The sequence below is a fragment of the Anarhichas minor genome, unplaced genomic scaffold, assembly GCF_050575085.1.
Source record: "Anarhichas minor isolate MPS153535 unplaced genomic scaffold, ASM5057508v1 ptg000023l, whole genome shotgun sequence".
In the NCBI taxonomy this organism is placed as follows: domain Eukaryota; kingdom Metazoa; phylum Chordata; class Actinopteri; order Perciformes; family Anarhichadidae; genus Anarhichas; species Anarhichas minor.
Genome location: NW_027466469.1, coordinates 3,370,862 through 3,388,091, shown reverse-complemented (window position 1 = coordinate 3,388,091; position 17,230 = coordinate 3,370,862). Strand labels below are relative to the sequence as shown.

At 43.5% G+C, this 17,230-nt stretch overlaps 1 protein-coding gene across 3 annotated transcripts; it reads left to right on the top strand.

Moving 5' to 3' along the window:
- Positions 1-918: 918 nt before the first annotated feature.
- On the top strand, positions 919-10,738 carry pank4 (pantothenate kinase 4 (inactive)). 3 transcript variants are annotated; one of them, XR_012955840.1, is made up of 20 exons: positions 919-1,076; positions 1,543-1,625; positions 1,827-2,035; positions 2,393-2,576; positions 2,768-2,860; positions 2,985-3,138; positions 4,224-4,405; positions 4,559-4,640; positions 4,887-4,987; positions 5,926-6,081; positions 6,505-6,617; positions 7,059-7,146; positions 7,347-7,498; positions 8,051-8,106; positions 8,207-8,256; positions 8,445-8,549; positions 8,792-8,892; positions 9,026-9,094; positions 9,236-9,567; positions 9,693-10,738. XR_012955840.1 is itself a non-coding variant. In XM_076096830.1 (19 exons), exons 1-19 carry the CDS (start codon positions 953-955, stop codon positions 9,504-9,506), a joined length of 2,334 nt encoding a protein of 777 aa, XP_075952945.1. In that variant the 5' UTR covers positions 919-952; the 3' UTR covers positions 9,507-10,738. The 3 variants fall into 3 exon arrangements, 2 of the variants coding, with proteins under 2 accessions (XP_075952945.1, XP_075952944.1); XM_076096830.1 differs by having other exon boundaries at positions 1,866-2,035; positions 9,236-10,738; XM_076096829.1 differs by having other exon boundaries at positions 920-1,076; positions 9,236-10,738.
- The last annotated feature ends 6,492 nt before the right edge of the window (positions 10,739-17,230 follow it).

The window sequence follows — 17,230 nt, the reverse complement described above, 5'->3', positions numbered from 1 at the left end:
GTATTGTACTGGGCAGTAAAAGTGTGTATATACCTCAGTCTGTGGTCAACTGCAGAATCTGTCATTGGACACTTTATATTTCTAATACGGCTGAGCAGTATCCTCTAGTGGTTGCTTTGTATATGTGCACTTCAAACAAGGGAGTAAATGCCTTACCTATTGTAGTTTTAAAATACAAAAAAAAGCTTATTCTACTTTGTCTCACAGTATCACATATATTTACTGTATATCAGCCTAATCCAACTTTTCATTCACTGCTCCATCTCATCATCAAATGGAAATATTTGACACGTCTTGTGCATCATTAATACATATTTCCATAGAAATCTGGAGAGACACTTTTTGTGTATTTTTAGACACCTTCAAATCTCCACTAGGATTTTAAAATGAGGTCATGTGGGTTTTAACAAAGTAAAACTTGCTTGTTAAAGGGTTAATGTTCAACAGGCAAAACAATTAGTTGAGAGAAGTGACAGGCTACATTAGCTGTTACTCCACCTATAATGCTTTCAGTAGTCATAAATAAGTAGTTTAGTAAAAATATAGCATTTGTTTTTTAGTCTATACCTGCCACACATTCAAATAATCAGTATGATTAATACACAATAAAATGGCATTATTCATTGTAACTTTTTTGACTTTTTTGATATGCACCAATTACACCTCAAAACACAGGCCTGGCAGTTGTCTACTCCTTTTTTAAATCATTCTTGACAGTTTAGAGTAGACAAATGCAAATAACTGTCAATAAGTCATTTACCAATTCACTCTTTTAGATGTTTATCAAGTTATTTAAAAGAGTAGGAAAGTCTTTGGAAAATGTTTCCGCCCCCTAATGTCTTCTACGATTATGTTGGCGGAAGTGAAGTGTACAGGAAAACTCACACGCCTCGCGTATGCTGATTGGACGACTGGGGCCGCGCACGTACGCACCGTCATATCGTTTCCGACCATGGCGGAATGTGGTGGACTCCACAGCAGCACAAGTAGACACACCATGGATAAAAGCATTACTCTCCCTCCTGACGAAATATTCCGCAACTTGGAGAACGCAAAGCGGTTCGCGATAGACATAGGTACCCGGGAATATAAACGTTTTCTTTATTTATTTAGCCACTTCTGCGTTAACACAGCTAATGTCCGTGTTTATCGTCCAGCTCTGTCGCAGCCTGATACTATGACAACACATGACTTTAAAGTAAAAGTAAACAAGACCACGCTAACATTAGCCGCTTGAATTTGTGTCTAATTTGAGTTTGTTTGCCAGCAAGTCCATTTGCCTGTTTCAGGGTTATGTTTAGCTGATAGAACGGACGTGTGCCTAACAAACCTGGCCGACTTTGACAAGTGCAACAGCGTTGGTGTTAGCTGCTAGCTAGCTGGTGCTGAGGTTTGTGTCGTCTCTGTTTAGCCAGCTAACGCTACAGTTTCACAGTTCAGGAGGTTCAGAGTCTGATTGTCAATCCCGTGTGTCACTGGTTTAGCTTCTGCTGGCTAACCGGTTTCTTATCGGACATTGCCCGTGCTGTTTTGCTTGAACAGGGGGATCTCTCACGAAGCTCGCCTACTACTCAACAGTACAACACAAGGTGGCCAAAGTGCGATCTTTCGACCACACTGCAAAGGTAATACACGTTATCTGATTTACACCAGTGTCTGTGAAAGCTGTGGTGTCCTGGGTTACATGATAGCCTGCATAGCTTACATATGCTAGCTCAACGAGTAGCTAGATCATGTTCGTTCAGAGGTTATGTTTCTAGCAGTATATATAATGAAGACTTCACCCCTCTCTCCTCTGTGTTACCGTCTCGTGCGTGTGTCTCCAGGAGGCTACCGGTGACGAGCTCTATGAAATATCTGTGCAGGAAGAGGTCACTGCCCGGCTGCACTTCATCAAGTTTGAGAACGCCTACATTGAAACGTGCCTGGACTTCGTCAAGGACCACCTGGTCAACACGGACACCAAAGTGATCAAGGCCACGGGCGGAGGGGCGCACAAGTTCAAAGAGCTCATCGAGAGGAAGCTCGGACTCAGGTGAGTGCACGGACCATTGTTTCTGAGAGAGGAGGCGAAGATCTGAAACATGTTGTGATGACAACACAGCATCCAAGTCGTTTGTTCAGCTTTCCAGTTAAATGTGAGTCTCAAGGTTTAACTCGGAGAAGGGGAGATAATACATGAAATCAGCTTTATTGTTTGTTTGTTTTTTTTCTGCTTATGTGGGTGCAGACGGCTGCTCTGTCGAGAAAACTGCAAATCTGTAGTAGTACTGTAAAAACAAGGGAGATTGCACATTATACTCAATGATTTACCAGATGGGGGTCTTATTTTCTGGATATATTTCACATTTTGGCTGCCTTCCTTCTAATGGATTTTTTTTTTGTGTGGCAGAGTGGACAAGGAGGATGAGATGACCTGTCTCATCAAGGGCTGTAACTTTGTGCTGAGGAACATTCCCCACGAGGCGTTCGTGTACGCCAAGCACGCCGACTCAGAGTTCCGCTTTCAGACGACTCAACCCGACATCTTCCCGTACCTGCTCGTGAACATCGGCTCCGGCGTGTCCATAGTCAAGGTAATAACCGCCCAATCCAAGTGCTGTCAGTGGTTCAGACTAGTAGACCTCCCTGTTGAATCATTTAAAGAAGAGCAGTCAGGATTAGTGACAATGTGCAGCTTTTTAATCAAAGCAAACTATTATATTCTGGTTTTATCAGACAAAATGCACAAAAAAAAGCAACATCCCGCTGTCTCCCTCTTCAACAGGTCGAATCAGAGGACAAATTTGAGCGAATAGGAGGAAGCTCAATAGGCGGAGGGACGTTCTGGGGCCTTGGAGCGTTATTAACCAACACAAAGGTATCCTAAATAACTTGCTCTAGTGTTACTGTCGGGTTACAAGTCAACCAGTAACGATCGACTTCTCAGTGCAATATTTCGTTCCCTTAAACATCGTGAACTTTACTCTTTTTGTCTCCTGCAGAGATTTGACGAGTTGCTGCAGTTGGCCTCAAAAGGGCAGCACACGAGCGTCGATATGCTCGTCAAAGACATCTACGGAGGATCATACGGGTCTCTGGGCTTGACTGGAGATCTTATCGCCAGCAGTTTTGGAAAATCTGCTACTGCTGACAAAGGTAACACATGGGGTCATTGATTTTAAGGCTGCCCTGTAGCGTTATGAATCTATATATATATATCTATCTATCTATCTATCTATCTATCTATGAATATCTATCTATCTATCTATCTATCTATCTATCTATCTATCTATCTATCTATCTATCTATCTATCTATCTATCTATCTATCTATCTATCTATCTATCTATCTATGAATATCTATCTATCTATCTATCTATCTATCTATCTATCTATCTATCTATCTATCGACTCGAGACTTGATCTGTGAAATATATATTCAATGGTGAGAAGGTGTCAGCCTTTGCATTGAAACCTAAACAGCTGCTGCACGAACCACATCAATATAATCAGAATTTTGCAAACAGAAAATAGTTGATATCTAAATCTGGTGTATATTGTCCATGGTCCTTGTTTAATAAAGACTATTAATGATGATAATAATAGTCAAACTGTAGTTTCCCCAATAAATGGTAAAATACACTACTTCAGTTCAATCCTCACACTTTACTATTGGAACTCATCTTAACCCGACTGACTCACTGCAGGCTGCACACTCGTCAATCAAAGGATTACGTTTAAATATAATGTTGTCCTGTTGTCTTTGTGAAGACATGTTGGCAGGTCTAATATTTTCCAGTGTTATTGCAAAACCTGCGTTGAAGTGGACCGATGACACCCCCCCCACACACACACACACACACACACACACACACACACACACTTCTTTTAGTTCAGCGTGGCTCTCTCTGGGTTCTGTATTTGTAACTGGATGGCAGCAAACTCTGCTGCTGCCGAGCAGTTCTGAGTAAAATATATAGTGTCAGTTTCAGAATATGAAATTATATTCTCGATTATAAATATTGTTACCGAATCGTTGTCCCAGTGCTCACATGATTTTGTTATTGTGCAAACTTCCATTGAACAGAAGGAAGTTAGTCAGAAGCTTCCCAATATGAATACTGGAAAAGTCTTACAACCACTGAGGAAGAGTTCCTCTGCTCTGTTAATGTGACAGTGGCCGTATTTACATATTCAGATGTCAGACCTTTCAGTTTCATATGACTCCGTTCTGCATTGTAGGGTTCTCTAAAGAAGACATGGCCAAGAGCTTGCTGCATATGATCAGCAACGACATCGGGCAGCTGGCCTGCCTGTATGCCAAACTCCACAACCTGTCCCAAGTGTACTTCGGAGGCTTCTTCATCAGAGGACACCCTGTCACTATGCACACGATCACCTACAGCATCAACTTCTTCACCAAGGCAAGGCCTCTTCCTCCGCTGGCCTTAAAAACAATCTAAGCACATTCCACCGGGAGGACACCGTGTCTCTGTGCCCTGAACTTTGTTTGTTATTGGCTCCACTTCACCTACAACCCAGTTTTGTAATGTCCTCCCCTTCCTTTTGTTTTGAAGGGTGAAGTTCAGGCCTTGTTCCTAAGACACGAAGGCTATCTCGGAGCCATCGGAGCATTTCTTAAAGGAGCAGAGGAGGACAGTAAGGAAAAACGCACAATTCCTTTTCTTACTTTTACATCATCACATTTAACTAACTGCCATGGCAGAATCTAGAAGCACTGATGTTCTACAAGGACCAATAACAGACTAAGGTTTGTCTGACGAGAACTGATTTCAAGCCACCCAGCTTGGCTTCCGATATTTTCAAAAAACAAATAATAATAATAATGAAAAGCACTATAATTCAGAAACCATGAATGTGTAATTGCATCTTGTCCCCATCTAGATCCCAACCAGTACAGCTGGGGGGAGAATTACGCGGGAAGCTCGGGCCTGATGAGCGTTTCTCCAGACATGAATCCCATGCAGCGTGCACGCAGCGGAACGGTGAGTGATCACACCAGCACGCAACACAAGGAGCCCTCTTAGACCTCAAGACCTGTTCTCACTCTGCTGCTTTCTATTTCGCCCACCGTCTTCCCTTTTCTTCCAGAAATCATCAAATATCTGATTCTTTTTTTACCTTTTTAATTTAACCTTTGATCTCCTTTTATGGAAACACCATCATCGCTGTTCTCACTGAATCCATGAACATCATATAAATACATTTATTGATCTTTCTTTTCATTTCCTCTCCACACACACACACACACACACACACCTCTGTCTACCTAACCCTCTCCTTCAGTTTCTAGTAAGTATCTCCGTCTGCCTCACTGCTGTGCTCTGGTTTGATAACTGGTGGCTCCTGCTCAACTTTACACTTTGTTCACTGCAGGGCTTTTTTTTATAGCTTAGCTTTGATTCTACTGAAAGTCTTGCCACTGATTTGTCCGTAACTAACAAATTTTTTGGTAAAATAACACGGTTTGATGTGTGTGACAGCCGCTTTGCTTTGTGATACTTTGATCATAATGGTCTCCACAGAACGTCAACCTCTGTCGAGCATTAGCTGCCCTGGAATCAGCTCTCACCACCCAAGTTCCTGCTTTCCCCGAGCTTAGCTCTCTAGTTTTCATTAGTGCAAACTGCGAATTAAATATTAGCTCATCTTTGTTGACTTCCCACATTAGAAAGCTATCGATGTATCCTTTAATGGAGTATCGCTAGCTTTTCAGAGTGAATCTTTCTGGAGCCTTCCCTGCTTTTTGTTGCATATTGCATCTTCCTCTGCTTTTTTCTTCTTATAAAATAAGTACTAACATGCCTGAAATATTGTGAAATATGTCCTAGAATAACAGAGTGATGGCTGGAGTAGGCTTTGGCGTTGGAGGAGCTGCAGCTGTGACAGCGTGGTGTCCTCTCTGTCTCTTTGTTGGGTCTAGTTCGACATGTTGGAGATGGACCGTCTGGAGAGGAAGCTGGTGAATCTGCCTCTGCTGCAGGACGCTTCATCGTACATCCCCGACACCGTGGACCTCGCCGAGGACGCTCTGGCCCGCGAGTACTGGCTGTACTGCTTCGAGGAGGCCCTCGACGGGGTAGGGGTGGCGGCTGAAGATGTGCCGTACAGACACTTATTCTTGAAGGCACAAATGTATTGTATGAGAATGATGAATTTCATAAGTGAATGAGCAGGTTTTAAACTGCTAATCTGCGATAGATCTCTTCCTCCTGATCTGGATTTGTGTCTGTAAAACAGATTCACAATATTGTGAATTAAGGAAGAAGCTCCAACAGAATTTCTCAGTTATCATTGACATTCTAGACCGCTTACAGTTTTTATTAATATAAAGCTACATTGTATATGCGTTGGAGAAAAAAAATCACAGTTTGATATCACGTCACATCATCTACGTTTAGCCAATTAAACACAAAATGAGCTCATTTGGTGTCTCCTACGAGGTTGTGAAAACATGGCTGATTATACGTGGCTCTTGTTTGTTTGTTGTTTTCCGGAGCAGGTGGTTAAGAGAGCTCTGGCGAGTCAGCCCGACATGCCGGAGGCGGCCGAGCGAGCAGAGAAGTTCCGGCAGAAGTACAGACACAAGCTTCAGACCCTCCGCCACCAGCCTTTGTAAGACGCGCTTTAGTTTTTGTGCACGTGCATGGCTAATCAGTTTGACCCAGCGGTTGCTTCCAGTAGACGGAACTAATGCAGATGTTGTAGAAAAGTCTTGAGGTTCAATGTCTTTATACCTGCTGTAGCTGCCCATGTCAATGAAGAAGGGGAAATCTGTTAACTGTGTCAGTCGTATAACTTTAGTCAATGATTTATTAGAACAGTGACGGCATGACGTGAACGTGTAATTCGTCGAAAAAAACCCTGCCAAAAATGCCATATTTTCAGAAACCAGCACACTTTCAATGCAAAGTGTTAAAAAAGTCAGTTTGACAACGTTTTTTATAACTTTATGTCGAGCAAGAAATATCAAATATTGTCTGCATCAACCGCCGCAGCCCCGGTTGTGTGAATGTCTCTCTCTGGCTAACGTAGAGCGCTTCTCTCTTCACCCAGTGCTTACGGATCCCTCACTGTCAGAAGCCTGTTGGACACCAGAGAGCACTGCTTAAACGAGTTCAACTTTCCTGATCCCTACTCTAAGGTCTGGGCCAAACCCCATCCACCTCTCCTTGTCTTCTCTCTGCCTCCTCTCTGTGCGCTACACAGCTGCTCTGGCTCTCATCTGATCATGTTTTCCACACCGTCGCATGGTGACGGTTCAGTTCCACCTCATGATGTCTGTATGCCGAGTGCTGTCGAACCGGCTGACTGGTCCCTCTGGTCCCTCTGCTCCTGTTGCAGATCAAACAGAGGGAGAACGACATGGCTCTCAAGTACTACCAGAAGGTGGTGAAGTCCCTGGAGGAGCTGAGCTGGGAGGAGAGACAGTTCGCCCTGGTCAGGGGTGTCCTGGCTGGGAACGTCTTCGACTGGGGAGCCAAGGCCGTGTCAGAGTGAGCGGAGTTTGGGCAATGTTAACGTTGTTTTGAGAAGTGAGCCAGACTGCAAACAGTTGGCAGTAAACGGAATGAAAAATGTCTTAAAGCACCGTAGGGCTGCTTACAGCCATCCCAACAGAGAATGTAACGGCATCACAATGATATACGTGTCTGTGTCTTTTGACTGTTGGAAGACCAGCTGTGGCTATTCTCAACCAGAACCGCCTCTCTCTTTAAGAAATGAATTGTCTGACTTTCAATCTATGGAAATGCTGTTTTCAGCCTCTCAAATATGGAGATTTCCTGCTTTTCTCTGTTTTCTATCATTTCAAACTGAATGTCTTTTGCAGAGCAAGACATTTAAACACATCAGCTCGGACTTTAACAAACTGGGGTGGACACTTCTCACTACTTTCTGACATCAAATCAAACGATTTATCGCCTGACCTAGAACATCTGAAGATGAATGGTTGATTGCAGTTGCAGCCCTGTTCTCAATGGTTTGTTTCCACTGTAACCCAAACATCCGTCTTATTTTTGCACCTTTTTTGTTTTGATGTTGTGCAGCGTGCTGGAGTCTGATCCTGAGTTTGGGTTTGAGCAGGCTAAACGACAGTTGGAAGGTATCCAAGTGTTTCTCTCCTTTTTATTTTTGCTCATGAATCCTTTGACTCAAGAGAAACTCGTTTTTCTGCTCTGACTGACTCTTTTTGTTCTCCTCAGAGCGGCCGTGGCTTGTTGATACCTATGACCAGTGGTTTGAGAGACTAAAGGTCAGTCTCTTCCTCATTCCAAAGCCAAGTTATTCACAGTAGCATCATTGTTTTATCAGAAGCATGTGACGGTGCCACGCAGCGTTTAGCACTAAGTAGTATTTGCAACACTTTGAGAGCGTGTTTCTGTGCTGTGTGATGTTGATGATGAGTGCTTGAATACAATCCATCCTGGTTTTCTCTTGCAGGGTCCTCCTCATAAGTGTGCCTTGTTTTTCGTAGATAATAGTGGAGTAGACATCATTCTAGGGGTGATGCCTTTTGTCAGAGAGCTTCTCTCTCGAGGAACGGAGGTAAGGAACTCTTAACATCATTACAAAAAATACAGGAAACTTGGAGGAGATTCATACCTCAAACAAAGCTCATTTCCCTTATAGGAATAAAAGATAGATGTTCCAGTATCGCCTGAATCAATAGTAACCATCTTTCAACAAACGTGTCTGTTCTCAACTGTAATCTTGCCGTGATTTTCTCAGTGATAAGGACATCCTTTTTATTTTTTTACTACTCTAACTCTTCTATCGTGTATCCTCAGGTGGTGTTGGCCAGCAACTCTAGTCCGGCTCTAAATGACGTAACGAACGGTGAACTGCAGATATTGACCGAAAGCATCGCTGCTCTGGATCCAGTGATTCAGTGAGTGTTTACGAGTATAGACCACAGCTATTAATCTATTAGCTTTTAAAAAAACATCATCATATCCTGAGTAGATATAGCTTTCTGTGACCTGTGGTGACCTGTGGTGACCTGTGGTGTGTTTGTTGAGCAGGGCTGCTCTGACGGAGGACAGGTTGACGTTGGTCCAAAGTGGTTCCAGTTCTCCCTGCCTGGATCTGAGGTTGGTTTTACGGTTTGGGCTGTAAATATCTTCTGTAAAAGCCAGACCTCTGAGCTCCTGGTGCACACTTCATTAGATGTACTGTGTTGTGGTCATTTTAGTGCAGAAAATGGTTTATCCTCCGTCTCTTTCTTCCCACAGTCGTCTGGACAAAGTGCTGGCGATGGTGGTGCGCGAGCGGAAAACCGACCTGGTGATCATCGAGGGAATGGGCCGAGCCATTCACACCAACTACTACGCCATGCTCAGCTGCGAGAGCCTCAAGATGGCCGTCATCAAGAACTCGTGGCTGGCCGACCGCCTGGGAGGAAAGCTGTTCAGCGTGGTCTTCAAGTACGAGGTGCCGGCGGCCGGCCCCGACTCCCCGGCGCTGACGGCCAGCCCCGACTCCCCGGCGCTGACGCCCTCGTGAACGCGGCGGAGCTTCGACAGGGCGGACGAAGTCCAGCAAGCGGAAGGGATGGGCTCTGAATGTAAGGATGATGGTCACGTACTGCCACTAAGTGAATGAACGGAGAGTTTTAGAGGTGATCATTGGCAGGGAGGTTTTTACATTTCGGTTTTTAAAACGGCGTTGATTTCAGCTGCTTTCTTGCAGGTCCAATATCCCGTACTATCTACTTAGTTTGCTACCATCATTACTTCCCATTGATCTCCATCAACGTCTGCAGCTTGTTTTTCGTGCCGAGTCATTGCCGGCTGCATTCGGTGAACTTCAACAGACTGTTGTGACGGATGAGATCATCAGCTGGTGGAAAAATCAATGAGAAACCCTAATTTTTCATCAGCCATCGACACGCTGCCAACACACAACGCTGCGTGCACCCATACGGGCAAACGTGATGGCTGGAGTGTGTTAGAGAGAGAGAGATTACAGCTTTCAGCCGTAACACTTTTTACATAAAGTGTATTTCATGTGCCTTGAGTTGAGGCCAATGTGATTAACCCGTTATTCACTCGGATTGCTTTTAATTCCTGTCCACGGTGAAATACCACACAAATCTCTACTTGTGTTTCCCAGCAATCTCGCGCCATAGACGAGGAGGAATCTGCTGTTTAGTTTATGATTATTATTACTGCCAGTGACTGAATTGAGATTAAGAAATGAATCACTGGAGCTGTTCAGTTAATCAGGGAAAATGTTGGACCAGTGGGAGAAGCAGCGCTTTGTCACAAAGCGAGTCGGTCGTGTTCGTCCACAAGGTGGCAGTATTCTACTGTGTCATCGTTCTTTTTCTCATTCTTTTTTTTACCAAGGTGCTTGGTGTGAAAATGAACACCGCACATTTTCAGGTTGAATAGTTGTAACCGTCTCCGTGGATCCACTGTAGTGAACTGGCATGTACAAGTACACGCTGTAATCCATCCCTCAATCGCAAACAACATGCAATTGTTTGAAGGCAATAACAGTGCAGCAGCTAGTTGTAACGAAAATCAGACAAAGTGGCTGAATGTCTTGGTGTGAACAGGTTTCACAAAGTTACAGTTGATATCACATTGTAATATTGTATTTGTCATATGTACATACAGTATGTGATATACAAGTGTATATACATATATAAAAATAATTTGCATCACTTCAGTTAAGCACAATCGTGTGTATTATTCTCCTGACAAACGATTTTAATTAAATGGTGAAAACCCTTTCAATTCCTGCCTTTCTATGTGTGCGTGTGTTCATTTCTCTCTGCATGTATCGGGGGAGGTAGAGTTGTCCCATATTTAAAAAAATAAATAAAGAAATAAGCCCAACATGCCCCTGGCGGTATAAAGCTCGGCACCCTGGTACGCAGCGGTTGATGCCTGCTGTGGGCTGATAATGCATGAGGAGGCCTGGCAGGGGGTCCTCCTGCTTCTCCTCTTCCTCATCACTCTGACTGCCAAAACACACACACACCAGTTCTGCAAGACACCCTCATGGGCTTAGTGACATATGTGTACCGTATAAGCTCTGTCCTGGTTTTAGCTTTTTTTTTTTTTTTTTTTTTTTTTTTTTTACTCGGCATCGGTACACTCATGGACGCTTTATGAGACGAAGGACGCCCAAAGAGACCTCAGTATTTACCTCCCATCCACACTGACGCTCCGCACACACACTCGGCGGCAGCAGCACGTGACGGGTCACAGTTTCAACAGACGAGTTCCTGCAGCTGCAGCGGGACGAACAATTTCTCGCCATGGCTTCTTTTTTTTCATTTTTCCACCGTATATAACTTTCCAAATCACAGGCGAGTCTCGTAAATGCCCGGATGCCAGCGGGCCCTGAGAAAACGGTGCCGCATTGACTGCAACTGTTTGCATAACACTAATTACTGTAGTTACAGTAAACAATGATTTCAAAAGACCTGTTTTTTTTCTCGCGCTTTGAATTCAACACACGGTAGCTGAACCTTTTGTGGCTCCTGAGTAACAATAACATCAATTTGATTGGTCACGTGACCTGCCACGTACAATACGGCACTTTGTGTGTCACTGCCGTTTGGATACATGTACATACAGTTAGTTCCTTGTGTCTCATGGGTAATTTATACCACCTCCATTACAAATATGTGTGAGGGATTTATTCTAGATGTTAGTTTGAATGTCGCATTGTGGTATCAGTCATAAAACACTAAAATGTTCTTCAAATGCGACACATTCCTCTGGTTGTTATTGTAGTAAAGGAGTGTTCAAACGGTTTTTGATTGAGGGCCATACACAGAAAAATAAAAGCAGTTATGGGCAAACAATAGTGACGTTTTTAACTAGTTGCACTGTTTCCAGACCAGAAAACCCCTTGTGCCATAGAATATTAATTTCAATCAAAGTAACCACTCAACAGTTTAATGTTTGACTTGCCACTAGTTTATTGGTGTGCCCACATATTACAAGTATTTCTGTATCTGATGCTCTTAAATAGAATTCAAATGTGCATCTCTTGAGGTCCCTCTTGATATATTATGTCTAAATCAGAAATCAAGTTAAAACAGACAGAAATAGCCAAATATTGGTTTATGTCCGTGGCTTAAACTCCCACTTAAAAGATTGAATGCACAATATAAATGTGTTGAATATTAAGATGTGACAGACTGAGAAAGCAGAGATGGTAAAATATTGTTTTCTGTGCCGAGAGGTAAAGATAATTTCACTGAATTTGGTCAACGTCTGTAGTGTTTAAACAAGGATGTACAGACGTACAGTGTCATTTACTAGCACAAGCCATATTCTAGATCATTTTTTGTTTCCCCTCGGGATATTTAAAAACAGGCAGTGGTTCCCAAGCCTTTTAGTTTGACAGACCTGATGTCACTTAACATGTCGTTCTCTTAACTCTCTCTTTACTCTCTGTTTACTCTCTCTTTACTCCCTCTTTACTCTCTCTTTACTCTCTGTTTACTCTCTCTTTACTCTCTGTTTACTCACTGTTTACTCTCTCTTTACTCTCTGTTTACTCTCTGTTTACTCTCTCTTTACTCTCTCTTTACTCTCTTCAGCCTCTGCTTCTCTGATGGCTTTCAAAAGTTTTTATGCTCAATCTCAGCAGGTGGCGTTCGGGTGTTTCAACTGATTCAGGTTGGGTGTGATGTGCAGTCAGCCCGTTGTAGCTGGTGATGTATAGAAAAGAAGCCCATAACACCAATTTGTAATCTTGTTAGTGAGTCTATTTCCCACCAAACGTTTCCACGTTTCCACGTGACCCCATGCAGGTGGGAATCACTGATCTCCATAATCCACCCAGAGAACAGAATACCTGGCTCTCCTGCAGAATCTCACAGGAACTACAGGGGTCCCATTCAAATGCCATCTTCTACTTTAAAGGAGCTGCTGACATCTTTGCTCAGATTTGCCCGACTCTGACTGCGAGCATGAAGCAATGCCTGGAAATCTCAACTTGAAATGGAAAAGCCAATGAAAGTGTTTTAATGTGCTTTTTAAGTATCAGGAATATTCACCGAGCCTCTTTAGAAGTTCTTTACCCAGAAACCATAACATAAACACATAGGTAAATAATGAAAGTTGTACTATATGTATGTAACAGAGTCTAATAATCCCACAGTGCAGAACTTACATGAATTCACTCATTACAATACCAGACGTTTGAGCACCCAATACACATTTCTATAGGCATTTTAAATGTGTTATCTTCCTGCAGCAGACCTGGTCCCTGTGTGTTGCACTCACATTTCACTAAGTAGCATGTCAGCATTGTTTATAGTCAAACCAAATGAGTATAATAATGCTTGTTTCATTGGGCTCAATAATGCTAACAAGCTTCTTTTTTCTGTTTTTCAAGGGGCGGACGCACAAAACGAAAACAAAAGTTCTAAATGTCAACCAATTCCCTAAAGTGATTTATATCCATTCTCCAAAATGTAACAGCGTTAAATCTGTCGACACACAACAGGCTCACGGTGTAGATTTAGAATAAGTCTCTCTGGCTCTCTGCAGTCAACTGACTCTGCAGGATCATGACAGAACAGGCCGTGAAAAATGCAGCTACAGGCCGTTTCCCTGCGGAGGACGTCTACCAAACCAAGCTCACTGCCGAATGTTATTGAGGGTTTCTTCGGCTATTTCTTTCTTTTTCATTGATTCGCATTGAGGAATAAACACCGGGTCACGTTTGTTTTCCTCTTACACAATTAAAGATTGATGTTTCAGCTGAAGGTCTGACATACACTGCATGGACAGAAGTATGTGGACACCCACATGTAGGCATCCATCTGCTGCTATAACAACTTCCCACTGGGGTTTTGGGGCCTGACTGCAGGAGCATTGGGGAGGTCCAACACTGGGTGATCGGATCTGGCATCCCACTTCATCCCCGAGATGTTGGATTCTTGGCTGCGGCTCCAACTGAGGACACAGAGGTAAATATTACATCATGGCCAGATGTCGTCCTGGCTGTAGCGGACACCACCACAGAAGAGGATTTGACTCGTGCAGGGAACTTTACAGTTGTGTAGTTGAGATTGAAGATGGGCGTATGGTCCGAGAGAGGGCTCCGGAAGAAGGGGGGGTAGAAAGTGGAGAAGGGGACCTGATTTGGCTTTGCAGCTGGTGTGATGAATGAATGAATGAGTGAGTGAAACCTTTATCGACACTAGAATAATTTTCTTTGTACAAAGAGCATAAAAGAATATCAAAGGAACGTCAAAAACTACAGCACATGATATCACATACAGCATAAAAAAAACCTCAATGAAATCCATCCCATCTCAAGATAATCTCATAATGAATTTTAGCGATTTGAATTACATTCAAGGTAGTGAAGAGAAGCTCTGAAACACGATTTAGACCTTCACGTTGGGAAACAAAACCCACAGGAAGTACAACTGAACGTTGAAGTGAATGAACAAGTAAAACAAATCCCAGTGCTGCAGGGACCTGCTGGTGTGGTTGGTGGGTGGAGGTCCTGGTTGGATGGGTTTCTGCCAGGGGAAGTTCTTTATGGACATCACTGCACTAACAATGGTCGAGTTGCATTGTGGGTAATGCAGGCTCCTTGTTTAGACAGCACATGGGAGAAGTTTGCCTTCTTCCAGACATCTTTAGGTGTGCGTTTTGACAAGGAAGAGGAATGCGAGGAATTAAAAAAAAATTCAAAATCTTTGGTTTGATCTTTGATCTTTTTTATAAAACAGTCTGATGTTGTAAACGTGTAAATGCTAAATCAGTGAAGAACTCTTCTAATAACTAAATAGTGCAGCCTAAAAGAAAAAGCACCCCAGATCAAAACACACATAGCAGCTGTGGACTTTTGACAAATGAAGGATGAAATTGGGTCTATTGAACCCGGTTGAGGACATTTTTGGACATTCACATTCAGTGGATGTCTGATGTGACAGGTTTGACAGGCAGTGGAAAAATCCTGATGGATCAGCTGTGAAAAAGAAAAATTCTGATGCATCTCAGCCTTTTGTTATCTTGGTCTCTCCCTCCGGGAAATCAACATAAAGTACAGGTAGCCTACTACTAACAACACTAACTCCACTTATTGCTGCCTCCGCTCTTGCTGGGACAAGCCTTCGCCGACCCGTCAGCCCTCCCTCCCTCCCTCACGTGGACGTGCAGTCGGCAGCGCGCGCACACGCGGAGCAGGTGGTGACTCTCCTCCTCATAAGAGGCAGGAGACGGTCCGGATGCTCGGCACATCCCGGGGTGCACGGAGAGCGGACTACGGAGCTGCTGCCGCTGTCAGCCTGCAGCCATATGACTGAGCTGCTGTTCAAAGCGTAAACAACAACAAAAGGAAAACAACCAACTAACAAACAAACAAACACACGGGTAAGGAGGAATTATCTTTATACACGGTGTTTCCAGTGTAAGTGCCGGGGTCGGTTGTTAGCGTTTTCCTGAACATAAACCCGCTCCTGTCGTTGGTTTTATTGCCCCTAAAGGGGTTTTGCGGTGTTTCTGTGGTGCTCGAATGAGTTTGCAGTGACTTCATGGTCATTTACGTCATTTTATATAGCTTATTGTATCTTACTCATACAGTGGATTGTCCATATAGTCCTGCAGCTGTCGACTCGTCATTAACATTACAGGTTTATTACAAGTGACCTCCACAATATCCAGTGTTCACGGTTTCTTTAGATTGCCGTAATTTCAATCTGCGCGTAAAAACGCACCAATGTCGCGTCTTAATAATGTGACAGAAGTAAAAAAAAAAAAAAAAAAACTAAATGCAAATTGTTTTGTTCCCAGTTTCACTGATAAAAAAGAGGCGGTTTTACGATTGAGAGCACTGTTCGCGAACAGCAAATTGGATCTGATGCCGGAAAACCGGATGATCAGTTGAACTTTTGTCGGTGATGTCGGTGTTTTATCGCTGCTGTCATGCTTCAAAATCACGTCAACGTCGCCGAGGAATTCATTGGATGAATGGTGATGAGAATCAGAAATGATTGCAGCCATTATCTCTTCTTGACAGCTCATTGTTGCTCCCTGCACACCAAAGACAGGGTGAAACGGTGTGTGTGTGTGTGTGTGTGTGTGTGTGTGTGTGTGTGTGTGTGTGTGTGAGAGAGTGAGAGAGATAATAAAGGAAAGGAGCGATAGTGGGTTGATTAAAGTTGGGAGTCTCAGTGTGACACCCTGGAATTAAACGTGGAAGAGGGCTGCTCAGCGTTATTTGTGGACTCACATGAAGGAGTTGATGCTAATTAATAGCAGGTCAATCAGCAGGGTAGCATAAGAGGAGGAGGGACCCCCACAGTGAGTCGACCCTCAGGCCAAAACAAAGCTCACCTTCACTAATCAGTGAATCACATGAAAGATTAAAGATAACATGAGGACATCATTTGATGCTCAAGTGGAAATTTATTGAGTTATTTTCCAAAAAGAAAGTGCATGAAATAATTCAAATGTTCATCATCCATCAGCAAGATGTAGAATGTTCAGTCTTAACGTGTTAAACAAGGATTTAATCGACCTTTAAATAATCAGTTCATCTGTCAGTCAAACGTCTTTGTTTTAGCCAAAAGGCTACATTGCTAAACATCCGCCCACTTTCCCCCATGGTGGTGTGAAACTGATTGAACGCAGAAACGTGGCTGCAACTGTTTGATCAAGACTCTTCCAACATTGGCAGGCAGTCAACGCTGCTCGCTTCCTACCAAAAGAGAGACAGAGAGGGTGGGGGGGAGAAACTTTGGGTTCATATAATGCGTTTACATGCTTCACTTGATCGCCTCTAAACAGAAGCGCCCCGTCCCACCACCCCCGCTGACCGGTCAAACTGTTCCCATGCGGAGCGTCCACAGACACAGGCCCAGGTGTCCACATTTAACGGGTTCGCAAAGAGCAAGTTTTGTTGCTGGTCTCGGAAGCCAAATATTTTTGGGTTGTTTTTGTTTCGCTGTGCTTCAACTGGTGTCATTATCTTCCACGAAATGAAAGACGCCACCGACACTTTGTTCCAATTAAGACAGGATAAATCCTCCCTCTGTCTCTCTCTCTCCCCCACTTTCATTCCTCTCCCTATCCTCTCTCTCTCTCTCTGCATTACATCTTATTTTCTCCATTCCTCTCAGTTTCTCCCCTTCCTCCCCCCCTCCCTTTTGTCTCTCTCATTCTCTCTCTTCTCTGTGGGACGCCTCTTGCTCTGTTTCTGGTGCTGTTTGTGTCTCACAGCATTTTTGGAACATGCCTCCA

Excerpts from the sequence above, each read along its gene's own strand:
- pank4 (XM_076096829.1), top strand. The coding sequence starts at position 953 with ATGGCGGAATGTGGTGGACTCCACAGCAGCACAAGTAGACACACCATG. Across the intron at positions 3,139-4,223 it reads ATCTGCTACTGCTGACAAAG|GGTTCTCTAAAGAAGACATG; the intron begins GTAACACATGGG and ends TCTGCATTGTAG. Across the intron at positions 7,147-7,346 it reads TTCCTGATCCCTACTCTAAG|ATCAAACAGAGGGAGAACGA; the intron begins GTCTGGGCCAAA and ends CTCCTGTTGCAG.